Source organism: Zophobas morio, unplaced genomic scaffold (assembly GCF_036711695.1).
Source record: "Zophobas morio isolate AGI-343-1 ecotype UQ-CSIRO unplaced genomic scaffold, CSIRO_AGI_Zmor_V1 ptg001272l, whole genome shotgun sequence".
In the NCBI taxonomy this organism is placed as follows: Eukaryota; Metazoa; Arthropoda; class Insecta; order Coleoptera; family Tenebrionidae; genus Zophobas; species Zophobas morio.
The window spans coordinates 1-19,451 of NW_026973370.1; the positions used below are offsets into that span (position 1 = coordinate 1).

The 19,451-nt window shown below is 35.0% G+C and overlaps 4 protein-coding genes across 6 annotated transcripts; 1 reads left to right on the forward strand and 3 right to left on the reverse strand.

The window, feature by feature from the left end:
• Positions 1-72: 72 nt before the first annotated feature.
• On the forward strand, positions 73-3,185 carry LOC135122443 (neurochondrin-like). Its single transcript, XM_064046612.1, has 16 exons — positions 73-193; positions 255-337; positions 403-562; positions 614-741; positions 802-980; positions 1,034-1,127; positions 1,293-1,417; positions 1,471-1,596; positions 1,651-1,743; positions 1,868-2,028; positions 2,080-2,204; positions 2,257-2,397; positions 2,451-2,666; positions 2,729-2,836; positions 2,894-2,995; positions 3,067-3,185. Exons 6-15 carry the CDS (start codon positions 1,064-1,066, stop codon positions 2,989-2,991), a joined length of 1,257 nt encoding a protein of 418 aa, XP_063902682.1. The 5' UTR covers positions 73-193; positions 255-337; positions 403-562; positions 614-741; positions 802-980; positions 1,034-1,063; the 3' UTR covers positions 2,992-2,995; positions 3,067-3,185.
• Positions 3,044-5,392, reverse strand: LOC135122444 (dihydrolipoyllysine-residue succinyltransferase component of 2-oxoglutarate dehydrogenase complex, mitochondrial-like). The gene is made up of 10 exons (XM_064046613.1): positions 5,313-5,392; positions 5,171-5,248; positions 5,008-5,096; positions 4,881-4,956; positions 4,041-4,241; positions 3,862-3,979; positions 3,674-3,804; positions 3,466-3,617; positions 3,245-3,412; positions 3,044-3,189 (listed from the first exon to the last, which is right to left on the reverse strand). The coding sequence occupies exons 2-10, from the start codon at positions 5,214-5,216 to the stop codon at positions 3,055-3,057; spliced, it is 1,116 nt and encodes a 371-aa protein (XP_063902683.1). The 5' UTR covers positions 5,217-5,248; positions 5,313-5,392; the 3' UTR covers positions 3,044-3,054.
• A 3,062-nt stretch (positions 5,393-8,454) lies between these two features.
• On the reverse strand, positions 8,455-11,451 carry LOC135122442 (sec1 family domain-containing protein 1-like). The gene is made up of 18 exons (XM_064046610.1): positions 11,377-11,451; positions 11,115-11,237; positions 10,938-11,048; positions 10,644-10,710; positions 10,495-10,583; positions 10,381-10,438; positions 10,198-10,313; positions 10,092-10,141; positions 9,911-10,018; positions 9,771-9,856; positions 9,605-9,708; positions 9,333-9,429; positions 9,189-9,264; positions 9,035-9,125; positions 8,887-8,975; positions 8,761-8,831; positions 8,607-8,707; positions 8,455-8,550 (listed from the first exon to the last, which is right to left on the reverse strand). The coding sequence occupies exons 1-18, from the start codon at positions 11,389-11,391 to the stop codon at positions 8,455-8,457; spliced, it is 1,548 nt and encodes a 515-aa protein (XP_063902680.1). The 5' UTR covers positions 11,392-11,451.
• A 4,440-nt stretch (positions 11,452-15,891) lies between these two features.
• Positions 15,892-18,813, reverse strand: LOC135122445 (uncharacterized). 3 transcript variants are annotated; one of them, XM_064046616.1, is made up of 11 exons: positions 18,678-18,813; positions 18,406-18,525; positions 18,314-18,351; positions 17,990-18,100; positions 17,589-17,667; positions 17,358-17,406; positions 16,952-17,021; positions 16,388-16,883; positions 16,202-16,336; positions 16,062-16,149; positions 15,892-15,993 (listed from the first exon to the last, which is right to left on the reverse strand). In XM_064046616.1, exons 8-11 carry the CDS (start codon positions 16,403-16,405, stop codon positions 15,923-15,925), a joined length of 312 nt encoding a protein of 103 aa, XP_063902686.1. In that variant the 5' UTR covers positions 16,406-16,883; positions 16,952-17,021; positions 17,358-17,406; positions 17,589-17,667; positions 17,990-18,100; positions 18,314-18,351; positions 18,406-18,525; positions 18,678-18,813; the 3' UTR covers positions 15,892-15,922. The 3 variants fall into 3 exon arrangements, with proteins under 3 accessions (XP_063902686.1, XP_063902684.1, XP_063902685.1); XM_064046614.1 differs by lacking the exon at positions 17,358-17,406; XM_064046615.1 differs by lacking the exon at positions 17,358-17,406 and having other exon boundaries at positions 18,742-18,811.
• Positions 18,814-19,451: the final 638 nt, after the last annotated feature.

The following is a 19,451-nucleotide window of genomic DNA, read 5'->3' on the forward strand; positions in this document are numbered from 1 at the left end:
TGAGCGAATCTTCTGTTTGTAATAATATAAAACTAGAAGAACTTGAGAAATATCAAAATGAGTTTTATTATATGTTGTCTAAATGGAAGAACTTAAAATCAAACGAACAGAAGTTAACTCTTCTACTTATACTTGTGAATATATTATCCAAACTGAATGCTGTGAAAGCTGTAAAAGGAGATTCCCCTGAAAAGTTTTTACAATTCGAATCTTTTACTTTAAAAATTTACTTAATGCTACATTTTGTTTTAAAGAGACCTTCAATACGTTCAGGATCTTTATAAAAGTTTGGGCACTGATTTTTTTGACCAACTTCTGAGACCTTCTTCCTCTACAGGTCAATTTTTTAACTCATCTTTATATTGCATTAATAATTATTTTATTTTTGATATTTTCGAGAAGACTTGATCACTTTGCAATATCAAGAAGTCGCAATTTCTCTTTTGGCCGTCTTAAGCAGAATTCCTTCCATTTGTGAGGAAGCCCGTCTATCTAGCCATACTAAAGTTTATTCAAAATTTATAACGCTTTACTTAGAGAATTCTACGGAAGAGCATCTAAAGTACTTTTTTTAGGTTCCAGTTTATTATAGATGACTAATATTTTTAAAAAGCGTTTGTTTGGATGTCTTTGAGTGCCTTCGGGGTATTCTATGCTGCAGTAAAGGTTCCGAATTATTAATTGAAGATGAAGCCTTTTTAGTTTCTCTTTTCGATACAACTTTAGATGAACGTACTTTAGGTTATTTACAACTAAGTAATTTTTTTTTTGCAGTCATTTTTATTTAATTTATTTAAAAAGGATCTTCTGCTCTCATTGTCACCGCCATCCTGAATCAATTTAAGAATCTTATTATAACAAAGTTTCCCTCTGTATATGCGGATTTCCTAGCTAAAGTTGTTTCGAAATTTTGCATTTTACGAGACAAAAATAAATTTATATATTGCGATTTGCTTACTTGTCTCGTCCGCTGCCTTCCAGTAATTTTATATATAATTAAGTCATTTTTTTTTCTTTTATGAATTAAATTTAGGATGAGCCTCTTTACGACTTTTTATTTAAAATGCAACCAGATCTTTTGCCGCTTCTACAAAAATCTTTGTCGGAACTTTTTCGGAGCAAATTAAGTATTTCTTGGCTAATTTTTCTTTTATATTTATTTTTTAACAGAATTTTAATAACGAAATCTTGTTTTTATGTATATATTAATATATTTTCGCGATATTTGTATGTTTATATTTATTTAAAAAATTTAATTTAATTAATTTCCTTTTTTTGTTTTAAACTTGCAGCGGCTGAATTCCGAAGAAAATGTTTAACCTTAACTGCCGATCTTTCGTTTCTTTGGGATCTTGAGTGGCTCGAGGACGGCGAAGGGCACGTCCTGGCGTCCTGCATTGCGCACACGTGCGTTGAGGTGAGCTCGCTGCTTTCTTGGCTAACCTTTTTTTCGGACGCCATTTTTCTAAGATCCGGATGATCATTGACGACAGTTCTGTTGCGGAGCTTGAAAAGCAGGAAAAATTGCTCTTCAGCTGCTTTGTGATCCTCGAGAAAGCGCTGCAGTTTTTTTCTGAAGGCTCTTCTGCTTCGGTAGTGAGTATATTTAATTTTTTCTTTAAAATTTTATTTCGCTAAATTTTTTTTTAGTGCTCTTCCTTTGCTCCTTTTGTTATCTGCCGGACCAACACGTCCATTACCGACGCGATCAAATCTATTCTGAGGATGTTCAGAGACGTTCGGGTATAAGTACTTTTTAATTATTTATTATAAATTTATTATTTTTATTATTAATTATAAACATTTTCGTGTGTTATTTCTTATATATATTTATATATTTTATCAACTTTACGTTTTTCTTTTGAAGATTTTGAGCTGTGTGGAACATGCTCAGGAAGACGAAGGCCTTCCTACCGTGCTGCACGCATGCATCCGCATGGTATCCGTCTGGCTTGTATGTGACCCGGAGGATCTCGATGGCGATGTCCTTGAAACTCTGCCCTCTCTTATTACCTTGTGCTCCTCCAGGTTGCCGTTTTTTTATTAATGTTTATCTTACTGGTTGGGAAAAAATTCAAGGCAGTCGTTCGCCAAACTCTTGTTACCCGCACTTTGCCAACTTACCAGAGAGGCCAATTATGCGGCTTGCTTTACGGCTCACGGCGGCCACTCTGTGATTGACCACTACTTGGCGGACCACATGGGTAAGAAAGCGCAGGAAGTGCTGAGCGTCCTACTCAAGTATGGCTTTTTCAGGTGATTGCCGTGAAACGCTTTCGGTCTGCAGCGGCTTGAACGTGTTTCTAAACATTTTAACTGCTCAAGAAACCGCCGTTTCTACCAAGCCGGAAGTGTTTACCTCATTGGTAAATACTCTCTGCAACGCCCGTCCACCTGGTCACATGCTCGCTCTATTGGCTTGTATTAGGAGCTCTAACCCTCACCTCTAGCAGACGACACTTGTAAGGCTACGGCAGCGGTGGTTGGGCTATTGATCGTGCGACAGACAAGTGAAGTCGACTTGTGCAGCACCGAAACCAATTGCTACGCGGACTTCCTCCGCGTTTATGCCTCGTTTTTAGCGTCTCTTCTTTTGTGTAAGTCCCGCACAGACGGACAAGAAGACGGCGAGGAGCTTCTCTGCTTGGCCAGGTTGGCTGTGCAGGGTATACGTACACACGTGGCTTGTTTCTCTCACATGCTTACTTGGACCTTGCTTCATTCGCAGGTTTAAGGGAATGCATGGAAAAAGGAGAAGCTCATCGGCATGTGCTTATAGAAAGTAAACTTGTACATGAACTACTGCGTGCACTGCCGCCTCGCCTCGACGATTTGCGTAAGTGCCTATTTTTAAAAAAATCGAAACGAAAGGCATAACAATATTTCTCTGTAGAACTTGATAGCAATTTGCATAGAGAAATAGTGAAACTGCTTGCTTCTCTGCGCCAGTGGCCGGAAGGGAATACCGTGCTGCAGGGTTACAACTTGTAAAGAGGTGTCGCGTTAAAATATAAACAATGGGATGTTGGGGTTCAGAGTAAAATTTTATTGCATTTATATGCCTAGGAGAAGGCGAACGGGATCTTCAACGATTTCTTTGATTTTCCTAAGGAAGGTAACGGCCTCGCGCCCATCTATCAATCGGTGGTCATAGGTCAGCGCAACGTACATCATTGGCCGAATTTCCACCTGTGGCATGGTGGAGATTGTTAATAAAAAACAGGTATAGGTTAATAAATTCGACCTTTCCGTCTACAGCCATTGGCCTTTCCTTGATGCTGTGCATTCCTAATATGGCGGATTGGGGCAAGTTTATGATCGGTGTGCCCATCAAGCTGCCGAACACGCCACCATTGGACACCGTGAAAGTCCCGCCCACGATGTCCTCCATCGCCAGCTTCCCATTGCGCGCCTGTCAAGGGGTTAGCATGACATGAGAGTCCACCAATGAGCAATGCACCGCACTTTTTCGGCCAGTTTTGCTAATTCCCGCTCAAAATCTACCAGTTTGTATTCGTTGACGCCACGAATGACAGGGACGACCAGCCCTTTTGGAGTCGCCACTGCCACGCTGATATCGATGTAGTCCCGATAGACAATGTCGGCTCCCTCAATAACTGGAGACATAAAGCATTCATGGGGATAATATCGACCAATCATAGCAGCAAAGCACCAGCATTGACGACAGGCTGCTCCTTCAAGGCGGCCACCGACGCGGCTAAGAAGGCGGACATGAAGCCCAGATTGATGCCGTGCTGCTCTCTAAAGAGCTCCTTATAACGCTTGCGAATGTCAACGATTTTACTGCGGCCGCAATGCACGTGAGCGCGACCAGAAATTAAACGAACTATTATATCAAACCTCATGTCAATCTCATTCAGAGTAGTTAACGACGCGCACGTGTTCTGAGATTCTTTTAATCTTTCGGCGATTCGGGCGCGCATGCGGGTCATTTTTATACGTGTCTCTCCTTTTCTGGCTAAATTGGGTAGGGGCGAATAGAATAAAATGATTCGGGTCCAATTTACTGGTAAAATAACTCTTTTCAGGGTCATCTTTTGAAGGGGTCGGGGAAGATCGGGGAGCAATCTTCCGACTTGATTCAGACTTCGGCTGTTCTTTATTATCGACTTTAGAGTCTTCTTCCGTTTTTTTAGAGTCGTGCTTAGAAGATGCCGTGCTTTTGCTATGCTCGTCTATTTTCTTTTCTTCGGAACACTCCAAATTCTCAGGAGCTTTGCCTATAGAGAACCAATTGTAGCAGCAGAATAGTTTAAAGTGTGCTTATCTTAGTTAAAGTATACATGTTATTCGAAATGATTGGCATACAAAGAAGTTGCTAAAGTTATACATCCTATAAAATTAGGCTACTAAATTTTCTACAATCTAATTATATTTTGATCAATTTAACGTCCAGTTTTAAAATTATATAAAGTGATCGCGTTATGTAAAAAAAAGTGGCCTATGAAGATGTTCATTAATAGTAAGTTAAAATTTTCTAGTAAAAATTTAACTTTCATTAGCCAAAAAACAACAATTATAACTTTAGATTCTTGAACCTTCTTTAAGCTTTTATTAAATGAGTATTATTAAGTGAAAAATAGTAAACTCGCTATTTAAAATATAAATAAAGTCTATTGCAGAGAATCCCATTTGTTCAAATAAAAGTTAACCATTTTACACTTATTTCTTCCTAGCTAATTTACATATACTATAATATTTTTAAATTAAAAATAACTTTAAAAGTTAAAGCAAACAAAAGAACACGCTTAGATTAAGCAAACTTTAATCATCAAGAAATTACTATGTTAAATAAAAACACAAAAGAACAGTACATAAAAATAAAATAAAGTTTTCGTTATTAATAAAAATCATTGTACCTTCAGTATCAATTAAACATAATTCTTTACCAACAGCAACAGTTTCTCCTTCCTCTACTAGGACTTTTGTTATGACCTAAAATTGTAAGTAACATAGCTTAAAGTGTTATAGATTAAGAGTTTATACTCCAGATTCTGGCGCTCTAACTTCTTTTTCCAACTTATCCGTTTCGATGGTAACCACGCAAGTATCCTCTGAAACATAATCCCCTTCTTCTATAAACAGAGGAGTTTTATGTAATGTATAAGTAACTATAAACAAAAAAACACGCTAAAAGTTGGTGCAATACTTTTTAACCAAGATTTCACGTCTCCTTTATTTATAGACTCTTCCATGAAAGGAACTTTTACAGTAACCTCTTTTAAGACTAAAAAGTTATAATGTAGCATAACTATGGTAAAACTGGGTTTTGTGTAAACGAATTGTGTAACCTTTTGAGAAGCTGTGAAAATTTTTTACATTTTTTAATTTTTTAGTCAAAAACGACCTATTAAAGAGGTCACCACACACAGCATCATTACATATTAAGTGTTTACGAGCAAAAAAAAATAGGTACTTCCTACTACTACGCATGAAATGCATATTCTGTTCAAGTATCAATTGTAAGACGTCGCTTGTTGTTAACAGACGTCTAGTTTTTTTTCTGTGCAGCTGCAGGCCTGCCAGAAGGCGGTGGGGGCTTATTACTTGTAAACCCTCGTTCCACTGTATTAAGCAGGCCAGGATTGTACGTAAACCTAGAAGTTATTTTTATAAATATTCTTTATAATAGAAAATTCATATTTAATAAAGATAAATACATATTAATTGTTATTAAAACTTGCCGAAGTCAAAGTAAATAGAGTATATATAATATATAAAAATATATTATATTATATATTCCATTTTTATTTTTATATAATGCTATTATTATCAATTGTATGTATGCATATATGCTGTTTACAACTTTCTTTGTGATTTGGTTATAAATCTATACGCAAACTATGAAAATTTCCGACTGTTTAAGAGGGACTGGTCTCCTTTATAACCTCTCTTTTGGTTTGCGAGGGGGATATAGATTTAGCAATCAAGTTGTGCCCCAGTAATAAGTTAACTAAAAAATTAAAAAAAATCCAATTAGAGTACTTTTTTTATAAATAATAGTAATAATGAAAATAAAGACATTGGTATAGAAATACTGCGATAATATAATTAATTACACTAGGCCTTTCGCTAAGAACTTCATGCTTCCAAACTATTAACTATTTACTAGAATAATGCAATAAAAAATTTATAACCCTTACTTTAACAAGACATCTTTGACTAAATAAACATAAAAATGCACATCGTATCTGCTAGCAATTGATAAACGTCTGACCTTAAGACTTTAATTACGTTCCGAAAAATCCTCTCTTTACCTTCGCGAATGTCTTTCTTTCATAACGTTATTTATTTTATTGTACTTTTATTTTATTTTTATTTACATCTTTAATATAACTTTTATATAAAATTTTTTATTCTGCCGTACCACTTAACCTTCATAACTAATTTAGGAATTTATATTTTAATTATACCTACTTGATATATTGCTAAGCAAACTCTGTCGTTCATTCCACGATTGAGACAATCGCTATAAGATTTTTTAAGTAGCAATAACTATTTAAAAAAATTTTCATCTTTATACGGGGGTGGAGCGATATATTCCGGACCTGAACAAGAAAAACATTTTTTTATGATATATATTCCAGTAAGCTCGATGCACTTCTCCAGACTGACAGGTCGATCCGTCGAGGTTTTCAAAATAGTTGCTTACAGCGTGACGACTGCAATACCATTCGCAAATCTCTATCCATCAAACCACTTATTGAGATTTGAAAACAGATGGAAGTCGCGCCGGGATTACCTGGTGATGATACGATAGGTTGCGAAAACTTTTTAATGGTTTTAGCCATTACAAATGAGTGCCGTGGGAACTGGTGCATTAGATGAAACAGTATTTCCTTTTGCGCTTAATGAGACCGTTGTCTTTTAGCCTCTTCGTATAAGTTTCCTAACAAGTTTGCGTAATACTCCCTCATTTGATCGTTCTTCCCTTTTTAGAATAGTTAACAAAAATTATCTCACGTCCATCACAAAAATGAGTCGTCATAACCTTGCTAGCCGATGCAACTATTTTTTGACTGTTTTTAGTCTCAGGCGTATAGAGATAACTAAAGTCTCATCAATAATAAGTAATCGCCTTAAAAATAAGTCGGAGGAGTGCGCTTATAGGGCGCCAAACAATAGGTTGGAATGCTCTTTCGACATCATTTTTGGTCAGTGGGCAGCAAACGCACCACCCACCTTACGCAAAAATATTATGTACTCGTTCAGTTGAAATGCTTAGTCTCCGCCATCTCTCTCACTCAGCTCTGCAGCTGGTCAAAACTGCCTTGTGGATTTTTCTAAAATTATCTGGCGTAGTCATTCAATGAGTCGCCCACTTCGTGATTCGTTATTGGTGCTTGCCTGGCCCATTTTAAATTCAGCAACCCAGCGCTTAACTATCGTATATTCAATGGGGAAAGAGCCTTCTTACGTTGAATCTAGCTCCTTTTTAAATTCGGCTGCTATTAGACTTTCAAAAGAAAAATTTATAAATCGTACAAATTTCAAATTTTTATATAGTACTGAAATTGCTTGAGCCGTTTATTATGATGGACGTATGTCAAACCAATAAAACGACATATTGACTTGGAATTCCTAAGGTAACCCGATAAAGTATAAAATCAAGCAATGCCTTCATATAATTAAGTATAACGGTTCCTTATCTATATGTGGCCAGAATATATCTCTCCGCCCTCGTAAGTAAGAATCAGAAAACTTGTGGTTATTCCAACTAAGAAACTTAAAAAGCTTCCACTAGAATTAATACTCTCCCGGAAACAACTAAGAAATAAAACAAAGTGATGGCCTCGACCAAAGCAAAATCGAGAGATAGAGGGAATCAAGATCTTTTCTTTAACGAAATAAACTAAAGTTCCTTGCCCACAGCCACTGTTATAAAGTGGTGGTAGCTGCTCAAAATCAATCCTTTTTTAAGCAGAATTTATTTTTAACAAAAAACAAAAAAAAAAGATAAACAGCGCGTTTAAGATATTAATTTCCCCTTGAATTTGGTTTGAGCCAAGAAAATTGATAAATCTTATCATCAAAGCGAGCAAAAAAAGTTTAAGTTGTAGCTCATCTTTTCTGCCTTTTCTCCTTTATAGTAACAGCTTTATAAAAAGCTAATTTTATAAAGTTTGAAAACTCACTTCTAGTGAATCAGACATCTTTATATTTGTAAATTTTCTACCTCATTCTTTTAAAAAAATCTTTGATAAATTTTAGTTTTTAACTTTGTTGAGAAATTAATAAACTTCGAAAATAATTTTTAACGCATTGGTAATACATAACGTGGTAAAAACTTTTGTTAACTGGAAGATGCATTTCATAACACTTACAATCTATCCCGACTATCAATTTCAAAACATTTTAAAAGAAGCCAACTGGGCTGCACTGCATTTATACTAAAAAACGCCTACAAGGCAAAATCTTTAATTAAACTTGTGTTCAATCCTGAGCTAAACTACTGAGCTGCTGCAAAAATTCATCTCCCGCCAGAAGCTCAGTGGAGCCGTAGATTATATTTTTAATGGGCTGACAAGACTGTCAATAATTATATTTAGAAAATTTTATAATAACAATTATTAAAAAAAATTAACGGCTGCATATTCTTGTAGATTATGTAATTCAGCGAGATTTCCTCCGCCCACTACAAACACAATAGCGTTTGAAAATGATGATTTGATTCTCGACGCTGCGCCTTTTTTAAATAGTGAAGTAAATCTTATTAATACTACGAACAACGAAAATAACTTTGCTGAAGAAGTTTGGGATCAAAACAGCCGTAATCCTCTGAAGCACTTCCTCTGTTATCCATAAGCTCACTGTACCATAATTACTCTATATATTTTAATTACATCTAAAAAGTACATAATTTACTCCACAATCTTGGTAAAAGGAAATTTCAAAGTGGAGGGGAACACGTTTTGGATGCCTTTCGATAAAAGATCGGTTCCGTGATAGACGATCTGCGTTCAAAATTAATTTATTGAGCAGTGCGAAAGTAACACCACGGGCCCGAAAGGACCTTGCTCGTCACCCTCTCGAGCATACCCGCCGGGCCGGCCGGCTTCGTCTGCCCGCTCAAGCTTTCGGCGATCCTGCCAAAGGATTTAAACCTTGAGGGTTACCAGCCTGTTAAGGGCAACCCGCCGAACATTGAGAAATTATAGAAATCTCACTGATTAATGTACTGCGTGCACGCGAGATCAACGCCGAGATCGTGCAGATGAGCCTCGCACTTTTTTTTCTCGCCATCTGAAAATCAGATTTAATCGCGAAATCGGACGGACGGGGTAAAGTGAAGGTCAACGCATTTGCATTACCAGAAAGAGCATCGCAGAGCACATGAACCAAATACACGCGTAGTTTGTCCTGCGGCGTCCCTTTAGTGTCCTGTAGGAAGAGAGAAAGCGCTTTATCCTATTAATAAACTTTTTTTTAGTAATCCAAAAATTAAATTTATTGCTAAATTTTATTAAAATTAAAACTCTCCGCATAGACATTTTTAATAAACAATAAAAACTTACAAAGGGATAAAGGAAAAATATTTGGCTCAATTGGCTACTAACGAGGACATGAGGACCACGACAATTACCTGCCGCTCGCGATTAATGCACCTCTGCTCCCGCTCAAAGTGAAGATTGAGATTCCGCTCGTTCACAGCTTTCATCAAAGCCGACAAAATATTCGTGTGCATTTCTTAAATGCAGTAAATATAAACATAAAAGCATTAAAAATTGTAATACCAGAAAAAAAATTACCAATCAACGCCTTCTTGTCTCTTAAAACCGACACCTGATTTACAGCGGAAGTCAATTTCTCAACGTCACTCGTTTTTATTCCTTCTCTAAGTAAAAGTCTGTAGGCATTTAAAAATCACCAGCAGATTTAAATTTCTTACACCGTCGAACTTTCTTGCTGGCTGTAATTTTTGACTTCCTCATCGTTGGCGACGAGGACATCTTGCAGAACAGAATATTTTTCTTTTCTCCAAAATGCATCAGAATCGCTAATTTGGAATAAAAGAAACTAAGACACTTCCCGTATTGCCCGCTGAAGAGAAATTAATTTTAAAAAAAAACCTATCCAGAGCATATGATTTTAAAGATGGCGTGCCGTTGGAATCTTGAGACTAACATTCGTGGATCCAGTAAGCAAAAGGGGCACCAGCCGAGATCGGTGGCTCACCTGCACGATCACTTTGTTCAGTTCCATGTGCAGGACATCGTGGAGAAGAGCCTGGTAAGTCCAAGTATGTCTCAGCAGGGTGGCCAGATCCTGATTGCGGTCCAATAAAATGAGCACTACAAAAATAATTAAATTATAAAATCCCCCTCAGCTACACATGGGTGTTGGGCCCCAGGCGCTTACATGGTCTTTGGAAAGTTACTAAAGATCCCGATAATCCCGAAAACAGATTTTTATAGCCCTTCGTAGTGCAGAAGCGAGATCAGAAATTTTAAATTAAAGCAAGTGAGAAAGCACCTTAAGATGATTGGTTAGCTTATTTCCAAGTTCCTTAGCGACAATCTCAGCGGCACCGCCTCGGTAGAAGCGGATTAACGGGACCGTCCCTGAAATTTAAAATGTAGAATAATAAAATTATAAGGAATTAAAAGATTTATCGGGCGCACCCAACGTGACCAGCACAGAAAATAGCGAGCTAACAATTTCCGAAACAGCTTTTTGAATGTCCGCTTCCTTTATTATAATAAATTAAATAATAATTATATTTACAATTAAAAATTAAAATAATAATCAATACAAATTAATGGACTATAAATAGATTAATTATAAAGTGCTAAAAATTTGACTCAAGATGGCATTAGTTTTTAATTTTTATTACTAATATTCGCGAGATCCCGAGGAAGAGCGCCGTAGCTAAATTTAAAATCCACAAAAAAAAATATTTATATAATAAAACTCACAGTAGTCTTTGGGCTGTTTAAAAGTTTGTAAGAAATTAGATCCTTATTTCTATAACGGAGTTGAAAAAGATCCTTTTCCAAAGCTACAAAGTTAAGATACTGATCATAAACCTTTTAATAAAAAGGAAAAAAAAAAGTTACAATATTCTTAAATTTATAAGTATAAATTTAAGAAACCTTCGATATTAAATGTACACACTGATTTTCTACAGTGAATGTGGCCAGCGTATCCAACAAAGGCCGAGGCACAGCGGAAATAAAGTTTATATAATAACTCTTGTATAACTGCTCTTTACAATCCTGAAAAAAAACACAGCATTAAAACAGGCTGCGATCTGTTAAAGCAGCTAAGAATGGAAAAGTAATCTTAAATAAAAATTTAAAAACAAATTAGTTAATAAATAATCTTTAAGCCATGAAGCAAGAAAAAAAACCTTACAAATTTTTTCAACATTATTCTGTGTTGGCATAATAAAATAAACTGCAGGAGTATCTGGGATTATGTCTCTCTTAGAGTCGAGATGTCTGCTTGGACGAACTTATAACTTTTTAATTAACTTTATTAAAAAATGATTACAAGTGCAGTGTAACGCCGAGAGAACGAAGTTCTCCTATTTTTAATAAAGGGGATATAATGTCATGGCCATAAGTATCATAAATTAATATTTTCCAGGCAGGCAAACAATTATTAAGTTGATTTGCTTCCTGCTTCCCAAAGCTAAGCATCTGGCGAAGGGCATCTAGGCTGTATATTCGGAAACTATATATGGACAAAAAAGTGTGAAAAAATAACACCTCTTTCCTTTTCTTTTAAGTCCATTTGTTCAATATTGTATTAAATATATCAGAAGGCTGTAATGAGCAGCTAAGTAAATACCACTTTTCACTGATGGTAGATATAAACTTTCTCGAGGTTACGGCGAGTAAAGAGGTCAGAGGAAAAGTGTTTTTTAAGTTATCGAGCTGTAACAAAATGAAACTCCTTCACGAGTATTTGCAGCTTACAAGTCCCCTTGCGTTCCACTTTTACCTCAGATCTTGATGTGCCCTTTTTGTAACTTGTTCAATAGTTATTGTATGTGGGAACCTTTTTTGCAAGCATCCCGCCCGGAATAGCGGTGTTGATGACCCAAACGGCCGAATCCTCAAATCTCACACCGACGAGGGCGTATTGCAAGTCTTAGGAACCATAATACCAAAGCACATGTCGAAGAAAGGGAAAGGACGTATTAGATATCGCCGTTTTGAAAAAAATTTATATTTTATCGGCAATTGAAGCTCTTTTTTTTGCGAACTCTCGTCGGGACATTTGCCAGTTCTGCTTTATTTGGTCGACAAAAAGGAGTTACTGAGGACATATACCAGAACTTTTACGCACTGGGCTCACTTCTCAGAGGCTCTTAATATAACCTTTTCAATATTTTCTGCTTTGCTTAATACGGCAGCGTTATTTGACTTTGTTGTTGCTGAATTCGAGGGCGCTTCGACCATAGTGTATGACACCGCCACGACAACACGTGAAGTTGAGTTCCACCCTAACCGTTTGCCCGGTGAACTGAAGGCCCTTATCCAGATCGGCAACGCCTTAGGAAAGAGCTGTTGGCGCACATAACAGATTGTGGGAGACAAAGTTAAGTAATATATCGGATAAAAACTGTAACTGTCGCATCTCTTTCTGGAATTTTCATAAGGAAATACAAAAACCGAGAGCTTTTACCATTACCTTTTATGCGAGACGGCAATTTCGATGCTGACAAAGTGACACTCTTGCCGATCACCTCGCTACTCATTGTGTGCCGCCTGCTTATTTTAGTTGCTGACGTAGTGCTTTGTGAATCAAACTTCTTTGCTGATGCCGAGGATTGGCTTGAGCCAATCACTATAGCTGGAATCGTAGATTATTAACGCTTTGCCGAGACGAAGGGAACATGGCAACGAACAGTATCACCAACGTGATGTTAAAGCAATTACCAATGGTGACTGTAAAAAGGCCTATGCTGCCTCATCAACTCTTGGCTTTCGGCACTTTCCCATCGCGCTGGAAGACGGCAACTGTTGTGATGCTCTCGAAGACACCACGACCAGCATCTACGCCAAGCAAATACAGGCCTATCAACCTCTTGTCAGCTGTTGGCAAAGTAGCTGAGGCGGTCATACTGCACCCATTAAAAGCATTTGTTGACGCAAGCCACCCCCTGCCAGAGTTCCAATTTGGATTTCGACAAGGACGCTCCACTATTCAACAACTCCTCCGCGTGGCAAAGCGAACGACCCTAGCCTTCAATTTAAAGAAAGTAACGGGCGCCTTCTTTCTTAATATCGAAAAAGCGTTTGAACGAGTTTGGCACAAGGGCTTTCTTTACAAATTACGCGCCCTAGCATTCCTTCTACTCTTTTTAACGTGATCAAATCTTACCTTGAGGACAGCGTAGACGTTACGCGCTCTTCCCTAAGACCCTTACAGCCGAAGCCCACAAAAATTTCTTTTACCACCCTTTCTCTTTACATTTTAGCTACGCGACGTGCCACAGCCTGAGGACCTCCACACGCGTAATGCCTTATATGCGGATGAGACGACGATTTACTCCTCGTGAAAGTCACCTGCCCTATTGCGCCAACATCTGCAGCACTAATTAGTGACGCTTGCCAACCGGTGTCGTCCTTGGAAAATTACTATTAATGCGGAAAAGAGCAAAGTTCCCTTTATCATAAAGAAGCGCACTACACCACTACCGCCGCTGACCTTTGAAAATAAGGTAATTCCTTGGTGTCTTCAGGCGAAGTATCTGGGGGTCATTATTGACATGGCGGTTGCACGTAAACTATATAGCGGTGAAGGTCAAGGCGGTGGTTCAAACTCTTTACCCTTTACTTTGAGCTCGTAGCAAACTCTCATTGCACAACAAACGACGCTGCAACCAACCATCGGGACATACGCGTCTCTGGGCCTACGACTCACGGTCTCTTCGCTTCAAGTGAGATAAAACAAGCTGCTACGCCTTGTGAGGGGCGCGCCGTGGTTTGTTCGCAACGATGCCTTAGACAGAAAATAAAATGAAACTTAAGTCCATAGAAAGCGTAACTCCGAACAAGAACGCGACTAGTCCTTACCTGTAACTAAAAAAATACTTTTCAAAGTATTACAACAAAGTTAACTTTGTTTATTTTGGTGGCATGTGCAAATCTTTTTTTTTAATAATGACTTGGAAACCAAGAGTACGTTATAAGGGGTTCATTTATTTAAAAATTTCTATCTAAGCTAATGAGAGCACCATATAAGATAGAAAACTACTGGGTATTATTTAAAAAACACTTCTAGGATTATGGATTAATGCTGTCAAATATAGTGAAAAAGATAATTTTAACTAGCAATATCATAAACTTAATATTACCAATGACCACCAGCGATAATAACAGTAGTAGTAATAATAATATATGTATTACTATGAATAGATTTAAAATTCCAAGCAACGAGTAATAAAGATGCCAACATATTAGTAAGCAAATATCAAATTAAAGGAAATAGAATACGCTTAACGGCCAAAACTACCGACGTATAACTTTATAGTCAGAAAGGTTAGTATTACACTAGCCCTCTTCCCTTTAAAAAGAGTAAAATTGCGAAATATACACAGCTATGAGCCCCAGAATAGTGGGCGTATTCTATAAAGTCACGCATTTTTATCGTGATTTACTTGAACATCAAGCTCGATCCATTAATGGATAAAATTAAAAGTATCTTATTTGCTAAAATCGTGAATACTGATATTATGGAATTTTCAGAAGGTACCCGACTGACAAACCCGATAAGATTAGCATTAGTGGGACTTTGAATCATTTCATTAAACAATTGGCGATTGGCTCATAAAAAGATAGAAAGATTAGAAGCTTGGTAAACTGACAATTATTTTTCAAACGTAAAGTTCGGTTTATTATTACTAGTCTGCAAAGCCTTTTTTAAAATTGACTAGATTTTGAAATACAAATAAAGCAATATAATGTTGTAAAGGAGTGCGTGTGAAAGCTGGACTTTTTAATAAATTATTTTCCGAATCTTTTTTGGCTTTGAAAAAAATATAAAAGATCGAGAGAGCACTCCTTTATATATACACGGTTTATTTCTAGAAGCATACTAGAGTATAAAGTTTTTTATAGTCTGCAGTTCTCGGAGGAAAGTTCGGGAATAAGACAGCTGAGAAAGTGAAAATTCTAGTCGCAATATAGCCTGAAAAAAAAAAGGAATAATGTAGTGTAAACTTAATAAAGGATAACTAGTGGGTTGTAAAAATTGATGCGGCCATAAATTCAACTTTAAAGCACAATTCAAAGGCGGGACTTTTTACGTGTAAACTATTGATATTTCGCATCTTAAAGAAACAAGTCTTGAAAATATACTCATTTTTCAATTCTTTATTTATGTCTAACGTAACTATTTCTTAAGTTGTTGCTGGTAGGCTGGTGGGTCCCCCTAGTGGCGTCATAACTACATTTCAACAATATCTTGACTAAAATAGTCCAGGATCCATCTGGTTATTCTTTTAAGAAATTAACAACACCCACTAGCAGAGAAAATAATAAACATGCTTTCATAAGCAATTCAGTCTAACCTATGCTTCTACTAGCCGGAAATTTTAAGTTAATTAATAAATACTAAAGTTTTTTAATGCTTATAGTTAGATAAGCGCGTTACTAAATAGAGCGTTACTTAATTTTTTAATAAGAATTTCAATGAAATCGAATTGTTATTAAAAGACAACCTAATATAAGAATATTCGGCTGCCGGGATCAATTAAACTTATTGTAAACAAAAAGAATTAAAATATTTTCGGCCCACTCTGCCGTCAACAGCGACTCGTTAGTATTTTTTTTTATAATAATATAAGGATCAGTGGTTCCCGGACAGCCCTTCTCTTTTCCAAAACGCCTAAAAACTCATAACAGTTGCAACAAAAAATCCAACCAAAATTATTTTTAATTAATAAAAATTAAGAGCCGTTTAACAGCTCCAAGTCGTTTTTGTTCCAATTTGCAGTGCATGGCGGAAGACTAAATTTTTCTTATAAAAAAAAATTAAAACGAGAAAAAAAATTGTAAAAGGAGAACTTCAAAAAAAATAAAAAACACCAATATTAACGACTTGTTGAGATTCTGGGAGGTCGACGGGTCTTTCGGGAACCTTCTTGTGGTAAAGTAGCGCGTTATCCAACTCAGCCTAAACGGATTGGGTAGTACAAGAACGAAGCGTTCTCCGCTAAGAAATGCACCTTTTCGAGGTAAAACGCGACTCCTTTTGAAAGAGAGTGGATGAAGGAAGCGCTGGATTTGTTGTAATAGCCTTTCAACTTTTCTACTAGAAGCTTAGCACGTGTCATACTTGCAAGCGCGTCACCACCTCTCGACTTTGTGCCATAGCAACAATGAGAAGTGAAAGAGATTTAAAGTGCGGATACATTTTCTAGAAGGTCCATAGCGTGAAACCAGTACGCATAACACAGATATGAATAGTATTTAAATTCAAGATGACGCGTGAGTTGCTTGAGGTTGTGATTTTTATCGCCTTGAATCTGTTGCTTAAAACCAAATAGAATTAAAAAAAATTTATCCCAACTCCATTTATTAATAAGAAGATTTCGATAGAATTAAGTTAGTAATTTTAAATTTACTCAATTTTTTAAAACAAGCTACTCAAATTTTTCATACATTTGTAGAAAAAGATTTTTTATTCCCATTTAAGCTAATAATTTTTTTTTTAGTATAAAGCAAATTCCACTATAAAAAATATTGCCCGCTTGAAATGGACTACGAAAAAGTTTATAATAGAATAATTTGTAAACGTTCCAAACGCAAAGCTTCCTGAAATTTAGAGTACAGATCTACGGCGACTTTGCATAAGTGGCTGTTTGGAGATTTGCGGTGGATCCCGAGCTGGACAGTCACCTCCTCAACCTCGTTTGTATAGAAAACCGTATAAAAAATGTATCTACTTAGAAAATTTAATTAAGCAATATTAATACTTCCGCGGTAGTTAAAAGAGACAAACTCTTGACAATCTCTACCGACAAATCTCCTTCAAAAGCAGTCGTTCTATTAAAATTTTCAATAAACTTAGTTAAGTTTTATGAAAATCTATACGACATTTTCAAAAATAAAAAAAATACATAAAAATTACGTAAAAATTTAAAAGTTAACGTAAAAAGTAAATCTAAAAAGAATGCTTAAATAATTCCTAGCAAAAGGGATCAACAAAATAAAGCTAAATTAAAAAATCTCTTTTTTTTTAATTACTTTACAATCCTTAACTTTTGTTGTATATATAAACTAAAATAATTTCAAGATTTCAGTGTATTGCTAGGGAAAAATTAATACTTTAATAGTAAAAGTCTTTATAATGAAATGATTACTTTAAAATTTAAATTAAACCTTTAAGAATTGCGAAAGTGTAAAATTACTATTGTGTGCAGGAAATTTGCTAAAGTAGTTGTAATAATTATAAGCAAAAAAATACTAAAAGGAAGGCTTGAAGAAATCAGTACACCACACACAGCCGACTAGTATTTATTAAATGATTTTTTTTAAGTAACAAAGTTAATGAGACTGAGATTAATTAAAAAGTATTACGAAAAATAATATTATTTTAAAAAAAAAATTTACAAATTATTGTCCGTAACAATCTCTTCAATATAACATAAAATGGATGCCAGAAATTTTAAGCTCCGGAAGAGTTTAGTAGCTTATAATAAAAAATAGTTTTACTTTAGAATAAACGAATAAATTTTCAAGTTTAAAGATTATATAAAAAGTAGATGAATACTTCGTTGAAAATTAATTTTACATTTTATAAATAAATATAAATAAAGTTAAAAGAGCGTGAGTAAATAAATTCCAATAAAAATTGATTTATGGAGTGCCTTTTAAGAAAGACAATAAAAAATGCAAATTAAAAAAAGTGATTAACTAAAATTTACATAGATTACAAACATTTAACATAATTTAAAAAAAAGTCAAAAGAATATAAAGTTAAATAGTATTTGGTTTGGCAGAAGTGAATAAACCTTTTTCCATGTTATAGTTAAGATCCAATAAATTTACTTTGCAGATTGTATATTTTTTTATCCATAAAACATAAGTCAACAATACAGAGCATATTTCAAAGTAAAGATTTTCTAATTTATTCGTTTTCAGGAGAATAAAATTTTATAAAAGAATTAATAGGAAAGATGGGGCTCTTTATAAAGCCGAATATTAATTCTTTCTAACAAAATAGTATTTTAGTAAAAAAAAATAATAATAAGAGATTAAAAATTTGAGCTGAATTTATACAATAAAAACAAACTCTATATACAACTTAAATTGTGATTAAAATTTATAAACTAAACCTGATTCACTAGATCCTTCTGAAAAAACGTTACTCCATCTATTTTTTATTACTATAGTATAAATGTATATATAATTTAAGAACTAAACAAACTTGTAGAGGATTTTGGTGTTTGAAATACTCAGGAATCCCTGAACGCAAGAAAGGTAATTATATAAGGTTTGCTGTAAATTATCCTCTTCGCCTACGGAACTCGATAGCAAACGTAATATTCTATAGGTTACATAAATTTTTTAGCTTAAAATTTATGTTTAAAATAAAAGAAATAAAGAAACAAGCCCACTAAAAACTTTTATTAAAATTTAAAGTATTAGATGATAGTTAGGTGCCATTAAAAATAATAAATAAAAATAATTTTGGACTACTTATGCCGTGAATCGCTAATCTGCTTAATAAATTCTTTAGAGCTTTTGGAGCAATTTTTGAAACCTTTAAGGTTTGAGGAAAGGAGAGCATAATATTCAATACTTTTAGCAGACTTGGCAACGGAAGATTGATAAAAACAAAAAGTTGCCATTATGAAAACCACTAACGTTCAGGTGGTGGCTTAAATTGTTTATTACTAGAACAACAGTCGTTATCGTACCTTTTACACTTGTGGCCTAAAGCTTTGGTGTAAGTTAGCAAAATTGTGCTGAAAAGTTTTTTTTTTGACTTAAGTACAAAATCCCTATATTTCTCTCCGATATATAAAAAGTTAATAAGTAATGAACTACAATAATAGTTTGTTTCAGGATTCTTAGATGTATGTTTAACACTGTTATAAATCAATACGACTTCATAATCCACACTAATAAAATTGATATTTTCTTACTTTTAAGGCTTTCTTCTATTGAAATAGTTTTATATAAATGAGTCAAATTTTCTATTACAATGCAAAAATAAAAAGTAATCAGCCTGCAATTCTAATTTCTTCAAGTTTGGAAATTAATTTATTTTTACAAGCTAATTAACTCGTTAGAATAATTCGATTGATATTTAGAAATCCCAAATTACATCTATTGATTGTAAAGCTCTCACTCTTCTCTCCTTTAATAACTTTTCTTTGGTAATAAACAGTCCTCTATAAAAAAAAACAAACATGGCATATTTTGCTGTAGGTGTGCAGTTGTAAAAAAAAAGTGGTAATATATTTGTGT

Coding starts and splice junctions, on each gene's coding strand:
- LOC135122444 (XM_064046613.1), bottom strand. CDS start 5,216: ATGGAAGAGTCTATAAATAAAGGAGACGTGAAATCTTGGTTAAAAA. Junction 5,097..5,170: donor CGTGAAATCTTGGTTAAAAA/GTATTGCACCAA, acceptor CTCTGTTTATAG/AAGAAGGGGATTATGTTTCA. Junction 3,805..3,861: donor CTGAATGAGATTGACATGAG/GTTTGATATAAT, acceptor TTGCGGCCGCAG/TAAAATCGTTGACATTCGCA.
- LOC135122445 (XM_064046614.1), bottom strand. Junction 16,150..16,201: donor TCGCGTTTTACCTCGAAAAG/GTGCATTTCTTA, acceptor CAATCCGTTTAG/GCTGAGTTGGATAACGCGCT. Junction 15,994..16,061: donor TCAACAAGTCGTTAATATTG/GTGTTTTTTATT, acceptor TTTTTTTATAAG/AAAAATTTAGTCTTCCGCCA.
- LOC135122442 (XM_064046610.1), bottom strand. Junction 8,708..8,760: donor TCCCAAACTTCTTCAGCAAA/GTTATTTTCGTT, acceptor TATTTAAAAAAG/GCGCAGCGTCGAGAATCAAA. Junction 8,551..8,606: donor ATCTACAAGAATATGCAGCC/GTTAATTTTTTT, acceptor AATTATTGACAG/TCTTGTCAGCCCATTAAAAA.
- LOC135122443 (XM_064046612.1), top strand. CDS start 1,064: ATGCAACCAGATCTTTTGCCGCTTCTACAAAAATCTTTGTCGGAACTT. Junction 1,418..1,470: donor TTGCGCACACGTGCGTTGAG/GTGAGCTCGCTG, acceptor CATTTTTCTAAG/ATCCGGATGATCATTGACGA. Junction 1,744..1,867: donor GGATGTTCAGAGACGTTCGG/GTATAAGTACTT, acceptor TTTCTTTTGAAG/ATTTTGAGCTGTGTGGAACA.